The sequence below is a fragment of the Cryptotermes secundus genome, unplaced genomic scaffold (assembly GCF_002891405.2).
Source record: "Cryptotermes secundus unplaced genomic scaffold, Csec_1.0 scaffold116, whole genome shotgun sequence".
Lineage (NCBI taxonomy): Eukaryota > Metazoa > Arthropoda > Insecta > Blattodea > Kalotermitidae > Cryptotermes > Cryptotermes secundus.
In genome coordinates this window covers 716,705-728,722 of record NW_019732857.1, presented here as the reverse complement: position 1 = coordinate 728,722, position 12,018 = coordinate 716,705, and the positions used below count along the sequence as shown (strand labels likewise).

At 38.6% G+C, this 12,018-nt stretch overlaps 1 protein-coding gene across 1 annotated transcript in view; it reads right to left on the bottom strand.

Annotated features, from left to right (window-relative positions):
- Positions 1–12,018, bottom strand: part of LOC111867753 (nose resistant to fluoxetine protein 6) — a 39,765-nt gene that overhangs the window by 6,564 nt on the left and 21,183 nt on the right. Inside the window, exons 4-8 of the mRNA XM_023857885.2 lie at positions 8,092–8,186; positions 5,039–5,247; positions 3,504–3,664; positions 2,829–2,997; positions 2,339–2,532 (exon numbers count right to left, since the gene is read on the bottom strand). Of these exons, the coding sequence (XP_023713653.1) occupies positions 2,339–2,532; positions 2,829–2,997; positions 3,504–3,664; positions 5,039–5,247; positions 8,092–8,186 (828 nt within the window). The remainder of the gene's footprint in view (positions 1–2,338; positions 2,533–2,828; positions 2,998–3,503; positions 3,665–5,038; positions 5,248–8,091; positions 8,187–12,018) is intronic.

Sequence of the window (12,018 nt, the reverse complement as noted above, 5' to 3'; positions counted from 1 at the left end):
TCTTGTAAGTGAAATATTATATATATATATTATACGTATTTTAAGTTTCTTTGGATGGGGTGAGACTGAGTCCACTTGGTACATCGGCCACTAACTGACCTACTACACAAGCCCTGGGTGGTAGATAATACATGTGAAGTAGTTCCGCTGTGTACACTACAAATCCCACATTGCCTGATCTGAGCTCGAACCAGGGCCGCCGTGGTGGAACGAAAAAATTATATTCGACTTGTACTTGTCCTGTTGGTTCCAGCCTCCATCTCCATAAATAGTTTCTTAGGAACCATATTAATAATATCGTTCCATCTGTGTGTAGTTCTCCGAACTTGCCTCTGTCCTTCGGGATTTTATACGAACATGCTATACACAGTTACGAAGTCTCTCATATGCTATGATCATCACTTAGAACAAACTGGCACGATATATGGTGAAGGCATAAGGCCCGGAAATATCGCAGACTGCCATGAAATTCTCTTTAGGCGAAATCCCTCAAAAGCTGCCTCGAGTTGGTTCTGCATCTCAGTATTTCGTGTAGAATAACGAACAAACTGGATTCTTCTCCTTAAAAAATAATTATACATACGAAAACATGAAATTCGGAACTCCCAAACACGACCATTTGAACCCGATTTTCGAAATTTCCGTCGTCCCACAAACATCCACGCTACCTGACAAAGAACACAGTAACCGCAACGCCGTTTCTGTAACATTTCCTTTTCTAATCTAACTAAATACATTTTTGCAGAATCGGCCAGTGAATTTGTCAGGTAAGAAAATTTTGCGAATGTTAGTGTTACACTTCGTTTGGAGGATGGGTCAAGTTTGTGTGGCAGATGTCCGAACTTGCTATTATAGGGATCTTTCAGCGAAAACGTGGATGCTTTTCTCCGCATGAAAGATTAACGTGGTTTCAGTACGTGGGAGCGGAGTTGACCGGTTGAGGAAGCTGACAGACAGCGGCGAGAGAGCGGAAGTCACTAAGCTAAAAACTGAGACAAGCTGTCAGGTGAAAGTTGCGCCATAACTTTGATTTTAATGTAGTGAGAGGTAATGCCGGCCGATCACATTGGCCGCGCGGTCTAAGGCATGAACCGTCTTCTCCCGCTCGAACACTGGAGTCATTGTTTCGAATCCCAATCCAGACATGAATGTCTGCTTGCGTTTGTTCTTTGTTTTTGTTGTTCTGTGTGTAGATAGTGGCCTTGTGAAAGGCTGATCCGCGGTCCAAGGAGTCTACGGATTGTGCATAGGATTAAGAAACTGAAAAAAAAAGCGGCCAAGTTCCAACAAAAGGAGCGTAGAGCCATATATACAGAACGTGTTGTTACCGATGTAAAATGGGATATGTACACGATAATGGGCAACGCAAGAAATGCAAGAAAAACGAATACCGTTAAAGTTGGATTGATTGGAGGATATCCTTAGCATTGCAATGAATGGCAAGTTCGGCTTGAAGCAGTATCGTAACATCGCAGTGTTATAATTTTCGCTGTCCGACAAGCCTTCGCTTACTGGTCACCTTTTCTGAGTCCAATTTTGCCACTTCTCCACTCTTGTGACGGATTAAATATGCCATATCACTGCTTACTGACTGCTTCATGCTAGTTCCTTGCTTGACTAACTCTTCGATCCTGAAAATGGAGGTGATATATTTCTCCTAAACTTTTCAATTTTTAACGTTGCTACACGGAGTTATATCACGGAAGATATAGCTCTTCATAACCACCGTTGCAAGGACCTCAGATCGAACATATCTTACTAATTCTCTCTCTCTCTCTCTCCTCTCGCTCCCACTTTGGAGCATAGGGCTGATTTCTCAGTTTCATGATCATTTTACACATGTTGTTTTCATTCTCTACAGAACGTACAATACTTTGTAAGATGAGGCACCGACTAAATATTTAATATTAATATTACTGCATCTACATCAGGAGCCTCCTATAACAGTTTATTTTATATACACAAAATATAGAAGACTCCAACTTGTCCGTGAGAACGCAACAAAATCACAATAACCAACTACTGACTTGATGATGTAAGGCATCAATCGAACAATTTTATTTTTGTTTTATACTATAACTTTTGTTTTATATAATCTAATTTATTGTACTTTTGCGCCAAGTATTTTAATATAATTAATATTATTGTATCCAATTTTATTAGTACTGCAGTTCAGTGGTGTATATATGTTAGCCATGTATTTGCCTGATGGTGGCTTTTAATAGCCGAAACATGTTGCAGAGTCAAACTAGGCACTGACCTTGATATAGTTGTGTTGTGGCTGTTTTAATAAAGAAGTTCTAACCTAAAAATGGTTGGATCATTACGCGATGCTTACTCCGGATAGGGATAGAGGAGCGGTGCCGCCTCGTTCTGATAAACGAGGACAAACGGAATGATGGTTGAGAGTGCCATGAGTGTCCCCAGAACTGTGTAGCCCAGTCGAGGCCAGCGCCAGATAGCGCAGACCGTCAGTAGAGACACGATGTACAACTGGAAGTCGGCCGCCAAGTACCACGATTGGAACATGCACTGTAACAAAACAGCATGACACGATTGTAACTGGCCTAGAGCTCAACAAGACTGAACGCGTATATATTGTCATTATACGCTAATTTCACCCCTCTTTTAAAATTGCATCCGAAGTGAACCTTGTACAGTATTAATGATGCTCCGAGGGGTGAAAATTTTACTGTCTGGAAGTGACTTTGGCATGAGCCTGCTCTAATATTTTGGGCTACGCCAAAATTGTTACATTTTGAGGCCTCGTCTATTGGAACATAAACATTTATATAAGACTCACTTAATCACCTAATCACCGTACTCACCATATCACCAACATTGACATAGTTGTTAATGTACAAGAGGTTCGACCACCAGTTTGTCGCACATCGTCGTTGCTCAAGCCCCACCGTAGAGTCCCAGAAGGGGCCTGACCCCATATGGGGGAGTAGAGTAGCATGGAAGAACACTAGCATCATGTATGAGGGTGTCAACCTGTGCAAAGTGTCACAAATTACTTGACAGTTCTGTACATGGTTTTAGCATAAATATACATGATATTTGCAGTGCAAAGCCACCATTTGTTCGCTCTTAATGAAACCTTACATGCCCTTCCTCCTCTTCTAACTTGACGGTCTGGCTATCTGGGTTGTTCCCATTCAGAATTAATTCTGAAATTATTTTTCTTGTTGACAGCCGGTGGGATTCCTTGGACGGGGGATAAGCCCGATTCAAGGCCGATACCTACGTAGGATAACATTAATATAGAACAAATGTTGACAGATATCCATGTGTCGAGTGGCAATCGAACCCACGATCGCAGTGTGAAGACATTTCACACCGTAGACCTTAGATTGCATATTAAACTTAAGGAAGGAGAGGATGCGATAGGGTAAGCTTACTAAGTCATGTTCCTGTGTGTGTGTGTGTGTGTGTGTGAGAGAGAGAGAGATACAAGCGAGTTCATTATGGAGGGTCCGGCAGTGGGATTCTTCTCTTACCTAATGAAGCGCACGAATATTGGCATTACTATGTTGATGCGTTCGGTTTTGGCCAGGTGGACGAGTAAGGGATACGACAACAAAATTCCACTTAGTGCGAAGAAACCATCCACAATGACAGGGCCATTAGCAAGGAGCATGGCTGGTGCATTCTGGAACAGCTGTGAAATGAACAAAAACATAGTTAGCTTTCTTAACGTTAATTGATGCGTAAATTGAAATACTAAGGTAATTATAGTACAAGAGGACATACATTGGGGGTACGCGTTAACGTAGTTGGTTGAGGCACTATGCTACAAGCCGGGAGGTCGCGGGTTCAAGTCCCGGTTAGATCATTGAATTTTTTTTTCAGTTGACCTAATTCTTCCAGCCGCACTATGGCCCTGGACTCGACTCAGTCTCTAACAGAAATGAGTACCAGGAATATTCCTGGGGGTAAAGCGCGGCCGGAGCGTAAGGCTGACAACCTTACCGCCATCTGTGAGCTGATTGTCTAGAAAATGTAGGAACCTCAACATCTCACAACCCTATGGGCCTCCACGGCCTGATACAGGGATACCTTTACTTACTTTTACTTTTGTAGGACATACATTACATGGTGGCTTTAGAAGAGTTCACAAGTCTGCTTTCATTCGCATATTTAAGTCAATAAGATTGGAGAGGTTCTAGATAGTGAGATATATGAATTCGTGATTTCACAGTTTAATGGTCAATTTTGTGCATAATTTGCATTAGTACAGACTCCAAACTCTGTTAATATTTATATATGTAGCTTAAAAATGCACAACGACTCCATGTTTGTTATTTTTATCATGTAAATGAAATGCCATGCTGAATTTACAGGTATCTTTGTAACATTGTATTTCAACGTTCTGCTGCATGTTTACGCTATACTTGCATACTAAATTTCTCATGATTACTTCAAATAGTTCATCACTTATCAATATAAGCAGCAGATTTCTAGTGGACGCCATTTGTTTTCCACAATCTACAAGATTTACGTTAATAGAAGTGCTGTAAAAGTAAAGTAATCCTGTGGTGCTGTAAGATATCAAGAAAAGAAGAAAGAGCTGGCAAGAAATAAAAAAGTAGAAATTGTGAAAAAGTGGAAGAGATTATAGAATTTTTGTATATGAATTCATATAAAGTCGAAAGTGATGCTGGAAGAAAAAGTAGAGAATAAGAGAAAATGATGATAATGATGATGATGTCCAGATTCTCATGCAGATGTTGTTATTTACATGTAAATGGGTTAATTTATTCGGCAGAAGGAATAGAGAGTAAATATTTATGGTAATTAAAGATGAGATATTAAAACTTCACTTTCAAAGGCAAATTATACCCTAGAAAGCGAATGTTTTGCTGTAACCTAGACATAATATAACTTTATGCTTAGAAACCACGTCAGATGCATCACTTGATGTAGTAAAATTCCGATCAAGAAACCAGTCTTGTCCTTCGGTTCAGAATATTTGTGAACGCGTAATACAGAGTCAAAGTGCTTGCAGATTTGTAGCCACGCCCAACCAGCTCACCCTTTCCTCGGTCTCAGCATTGAATATGGGGTGCCCTCCAAATGTAGTGATCCTGTGCCCCATGATAATGAATAACATGAACATGAGTCTGGATCCATGAGACGCATCGAGAGCCGGGTGAATGGAGTTGTGGCTTGTGAGCTTCTTCAAGTTCCGCCTTGCTGAGAAACACAGGAACGCCGTCTCGAACCTGGACAGTTTCTTCGTAGCTGGAAAACATGTGAGATTTAGGTGACATTCATCTAGTACAAGACAAATGATTTTATTATATGAATGCACTGAGATGCAGTTATTGCCGTTGCACAACTCATGATTTTTTAAATACTCTGATATCATGTTGCCGATGACAGTGGTCCCACAGACTAAGTCATGAACTGTCTTCGCTCGCTAGAACAATGGGATCGTGAGTTCGAATACCACTCAAAGCATGGATGTCTACCTTTATTCTGTGTTTGTGTTGTCCTGTGTAGGTAGCGGCCTTGCGACGGTCTGATCCTCCGTCCAAAGAATCCTACCGTCTTAGGATTAAGAAACTCAAGTGTAACAAAGATTTTCACGGATTCCCTGTGCTCCAAATTCGGAGATAAAGGAAGATATACTCGTATGTGTGTGTGTGTGTGTGTGTGTGTGTGCGTGTTACTTAACAGTGGCTTCTGAAGCAAATGTGGGACTTTATTAGTAGATTCACCGAGTAGGCTAGTTGTTTGGGTAAACTGAATGCAATTGGAATGTACATTTTTAATCTGCCTGTAGATTTCAAAAGACTGCTTCAGCCATTTTTGGCAACGTAATATTCAAACGAGACAGCGGAACTTATTAGAGGACAAAGCACTGATCTACTCAATGGCATTCTTTTCAGAGGCTTTAAATTTGAGTTACAAACCTGCTCGTGCTTTTGAAATTCTGCTAAACTAAGTAGGATCTACGAGTTATATTCCTCACAGTTGAGTGTATATACAGTAGTTGTATGAAATTGCTTCTTCACTTCCAGTTTTCTTCTCTTTGTCTTTTTAATTTTCATATCAGAATAAACAGTTTGCAAATTGATTAAAATGTAGAACATAATTTGGAATGTTTAAGCAACAGGTCTCTGATGCCTGTATTGCATATACCTTAACCTGCTTCTTCATTTACCTCAGATGTTAAAGCGACGTCTAATAACAACGTCGAATTTTGGCCCAAAGTTTTCGAAATATTTATTTGATAAAATACAAATGGTTCTCTACAGGTTTGTAGAAGATACTTGCATGATTTACTCGTCGTGGCCTTTAACCATCTATACACTGAATTTCTCTTATAGTATATATAAATTCAGTTCATACCTCACAGGGAACATATTATGTCTTCGCTACAAAGACCAGTCAGTTGACATTTAGGGAAAACATGCTGTTTATTATGAAAAACACACAAAACACAGAAGTAGATTCTGTGGGACATTAACTGTTGTCTAGGGTATTTGAATTGTGACTCACAGGACATTTCGTAATTTTCCTAAGGTCTGTTCTTCGGGTGATTTGTTATCATTTTAATGTCCACTGCTAATTAATATCGTGAATAACTCATAAGGTCTAAAGTAAATATATCTCAGACAATGAACAGAGGACCTTCTCAAACATAACTACATTGTCACAAGCTTTTAAAGAATCTAACAGCTATATTTACGAGTGTTTCATATCTGTGGCAAGATTATACAGTAATTTGCTTAAAACTTTCACACCATCTCGAATTAGGCATCAAGTGTAGAATTCAGGTTCACACATCGGTGATCTAAAGAATTCTATCTTATGTGATAGAACGCTGTGTAGTCAGCTGAATATCAATGTACGTTTCGAAAGAACATATCGTCTCCATCTACAGGGTTGAATAATAATCAAAGCAAGAAACCAGCGTGAAACAAGTAGCAAACACATATTCCTCCGAAACGTCGGTTGACTTTCAACGAACTACATGGTGATATATCCTAGAAAATAGTACTCTTCATAACCATCGCTGTGAGAAGCTCAAATCCTACGAGTATCGTAGAAATTTACGGTGAATTTAATTACCTTGGCGCGGCAAAATACTGAGAGGCCTACACCTTTAACACACATTAACATAAAGACATTATATTGTAGCGTGTAGAGCCGTTGCTATGTAAAAAGCGAGATGGACAGATATAGCAGTACCGTTACTGCACAACGGGTCAGTAAGCACGTTCTTATTGCTAAGCAGCAGATTCTTAACAATGTTACAGTTGGACAACAACAATTTAAGAGCGGTGTTCTTTACGTGGTCCGTGTCGAGAGGTTATGAGCGGGAAGAGATTTCGAGCTTAGTTAGTTGATAGTGAGTTATATAAGCGAGTCTGAGGATAAAGGATACTAGACCGAAGGTAGAGGAATAGCCTTTGTTGGAGCCGTTGCCAGGAAACGTCCAATAAGAAACTGAGAAGACTAGACTGTGCTCTAGTGAACTGTAAAGTATGGAAAAAGCGATAATGTTAAGATTTATTTGTAGTTACGACCTGTAAGTGTTCAATAAATATATTCACCAATCCAAACCCCGTCTATAGTCACACATAATACCGAAAATATTAACATTTAACTTGTATTACAAATACTACTAAATAATTATAAGGTAACTGAAAATCTTACTGAAGATTTTCGAGACAAATCACAGTAATTAGAGATTTTGTACAGTAACAGTGTGACGACCGTCTGTACGAGACTATCTCTCTCCCACACTAAAGCAAATACATCTCTTAATCTTCCTCCAGCGTTCAAACTGCTCGGATATCGTTTGTCACCTTTGTTGCAATTTAATGAAAGAATATACATAAGACCGTAGAGCGAATATGTTGATATAGTAATTAAGTATTAATGTCACATTTTAATACAGTTCAAGATTTCATTGTCTATCTCTGACGTGACGTCTTTTCATTGCAATGAAACACATAGTGAAATTAAACTATTGAAACGTTCGGTGCAATTTTAATTTTGGCGTTCGGAAATTGTAACGTCTTAATGGGACTGATAATTTGTAAAATCTGTAAGAATAAGAAGTCGTGTACGTACTCGACTCTGCTCCTTTCTCAGGTAGATCAGTGGAGAGTGCGAAGTCGTACCATGTACTCGACACTAGCAGAAATATCAGTGCAACCAGAATAAACCTGAAAATGAAACCATTTTTAATAATATTATCTGAGTTGTGTAAGCTACAGTTTTATATTCTTTTTAAGAAAGTCAAATTACGAACATGTCCTTATGAATAACTGAGGAACTAAGTCGAAATTATACTTTATTCAGTTCAATTCAATTCTTTATTATTAATGTGCCGAGTCAAAAGCCGCAAGGCCAATTACAGACACAGCACAGTGCAGATGAATGAATTACATTATAGACAAACTTATTAAAAGTCAAATACAAATTACACGTAAGTACTTGGAAGAAATAATAATGAATAAAAGCAAAAGTAAACAAACAAATAGCCGATAATTATGACAGTAATAATAATTTCATTATCATTAAACTAAGTGTTATTACGAATTGAGGAATGAAACATAAATATTTAATTAAGAAATGAATAGTGTAGATTTTCAGAGGATAATAATAATATACGTAATTCAGTTTGTTTTACTGGACATACAAATAATAAAAATACTAACAGTTATACTATAATTATGTAAATTAAATATGAATATTTTCTAAAACCAACTTGTAACATATATTTTAGTCCACCTTTTCTCTAACAGAGTCAAAAGTGAAGAGTTCACACTCAAACAAATTGATTGCAATAAACTCAGACAACTGGATACTGGAGTTGAAGTCTTTTGCATGTTACAGAGGAAATTCTGAAGTTACCGGATTCTCTGGTTTGGGGAAAATGTTTGTTCTATAATTATTAAATTCGTCCTCTTCATTTTTTTTTGATTCATAACATTTATGAGCATAAATTATTAACCTTTTATAAAAATGAGAATCTTTTGTGACAGTGAGATGAAAATTTTGAAATTAGGCGATTTCAGTTCACTATAAGAACGAAATGTCGAGCGTTGCGACGTAGCATGAATGTCAGTTATACATCAGGTCACGAACACCCGATTAGTCTTTTGTTTCATTATGTTATGTCTATTGTGTGAGAACTGATAATATTTAAATGTATGTGAAATGTAGTAAGTATTTATTGTAGAATGCATCTTAAGTTTATTAAGTTTTACAAGGTTTCTTTCTTTTTCAAACGATGCATGTAAAGATGTAAATTCAGTAAAGTTATCCGTCAAGACTCAATAAATTCTAACTACCATGAGCGGTATCAATAATTCGTGATCATGGAATTTCTATATTATGGCGTCTAGACCCTCTGCTAAGAAGTGAATCTGTAAACAGAGGCCGTTGTTAGGTAATGCCCACAACATGCATGAACGCAACAATAGAAGAACTGTGTTTTCTGTTGGTCAGTGCCGAGGGGCTATAAGCGGGGTAAAGTTTAAAGCTTAGTTCAACACTACGAGGAGAGGGGTTCGAATATTTTCAGCGTAGCCCTGAGGGCTGTGGAAGGAGACGAAAATGGAACCCAGTGACCGTGGGTGTAAATGGGCTACCATGTCCCCGGGGGCCTGGTCCTCCAAGTTGAAGGAGTTTCGAGTCTGAGTCAGTAAAATATAGTCATGAGTCCCGCGGGGCTCGGACCCAAGAATGACTTCGCTGGCGAGGACCAGCAATAGTTGTAGACGACAGATCCATCTTCTCATCAGAGAGGACGTCACACAAGGGCTATAACCACAGTTGAGAGAATAGTGCTTGTGGGTCTGAATGGGCTTGGCTCCAAGATGAACTGATTGACGGTAACCCGCGAGTCGTGAAGTAGCTCTGACTCTAACTTTGAGACTAGTTCAGTTGTGGGATATTTGCCAGCCGGCAAAGACGTGAGCACGGAAGATGAAGAATCTACGTCGGTAGGAACCGTCGCCAGGCAACAACAAGTGGAGACTGTACGTGGTAACACAGTGAGAACACTAGTGTGTTTGTAAAAGTGAACTGTGAAGTGTAGTCACGAGTTGTGCTTATAAGTTGTCAATAAATGCAGTCACCAATTCAAACCCCGTCTATATTCACTCATACAATATTAATGTGTTTACTAGGATCAAGTAGAAGTGTACTCTTCCCCGACATTTTCTCAAGCAGTGATGCAATGCCCATAAGTATTCTTTGAATAACAACGTTGTTATAATCTATGCACATATCATATAGATCTTTATTACAACATAGCTATACAATTAACCATTTCTTCTAAATAATTCCATTCTAAGTATCATTTGCGTTTCTTCTAACTAGGAAATATTTTCTCTTGGATCAGATATATTATAATAATTAGGATTTTTATGTTAATACTTTGAGTTTACCTTTGTTTTTAACAGTCAATTCCTTACCTTATTATAATATTTATAAATATTTGAGTTTCGAAAGATGATGTTCTAAATGTTTTTCTGTATCTTTGTGTGAGGAAGACTCATAACTTAGTTTCCCTATTTATGATATATTTATTATCACATTATATGCTGCACATATTATTTAAGTTTCAAAAATCTATAGAAAATTTCATCTCATATGTGATCTTGCCGATATACAATGAAGAAGTGTGAACAATTTGTATGTGTTAGAGCAGCTTTAGGACATATGCCCTAGAAGCCAAATTACGTTTGAAGAGGTTGATACAAGTCAGGGTCTTTCTTCAATTTGCACAGTAAACTCATTCTCAGCTTCAATGGCCACTCAGAGATTTCCCATTGGTTACTTGGTCCTACAATCAATTTCCACGATTCATCATCATAAATTATTGTTCTTTGTGGGAGCATGAACAAACNCTACCCTGAAGATGGAGTTCAAACTATAGGTAGTTTAACATTGCTGCACCAACTGCAGCTCTCACTTCGGATTGAATTATGCGATATTATGATCATGTATGCTGAATTAGAAATGATTGGGGAAAAGCGATCTTCTACTTCGAGGTACTATTCAGGCATTCGTCTGTAGGTCCTGAGGGAGACCACAGAGTCCTCAGTCATCTGCCCGATATTTGAAAGAGGCACGCTCACAATATAAATCAGGAGGTTTAGGGCTTCAGTCTACTTGCTCGATTTCTGCATGGAGGGTAAAACTCTACTTTTAGGACGTAATCAGCAGTGATACAAGGTGTACATAAACCTCCTGGCTGGGCTTGAAAATATAACTCCAGAATTTGCTCGGTCTCAGCCGCCATAGTGGCGCTGTGACCATCGGCAGGAAATATACCTGAAAAGCCTGCATTTCTCCATTTTATGAGTGTCAATTGACTGGCTACTGGATGAACGACCAAGGGATCGGAGTTCTTGTCCCGGTGAGGGCATGAATTTTCTCTTCTGCATGTCGTCCAGACCGACTCTGGGGCCTACCCGTCCTCCTATCAATGGGATATCGGGGCATCTTCCCGGGAGTTAAAGCGGCAGGATCGTGAAACTGACCACTGACGTACAACTGTATTTCTTTAAGTGTTTGCCACAGAGGAAAGCGTTTCAAATAAAATAAATATTGGCCATATAGGACCGCATGAATCTTATGTGTAATGAACCATTCTATGAGAATATTTATGCAATTAGATCCGATCTTGTGTAAAGTAGCGACTAAACAGATTTGAAAGAAGTTTAAATCAAAGACATCTTATAAAATTTGATCATGATTCCTCGATACCAAATTGCATCTGAATCCTTAAAGTGGTATTCGTGATAATTCATGCGAAAGGACATAAGGAGATGCGGCGCAACCACCTCATAATTCTATTATAAAAAGATAAAACAGTTCCGTCTAGTGTGACAGGTGAAGATTTTTCTTATTTCAATTCTTCATGACCTTACACGTCCCGGTCCTTAGAGATCATCATCAGAGGGACAGCGATTCAGTCTGGAAACCACTATTACAATATGCGTTCTGAATGTTAAAATATATATACATACAATGTTGACAACA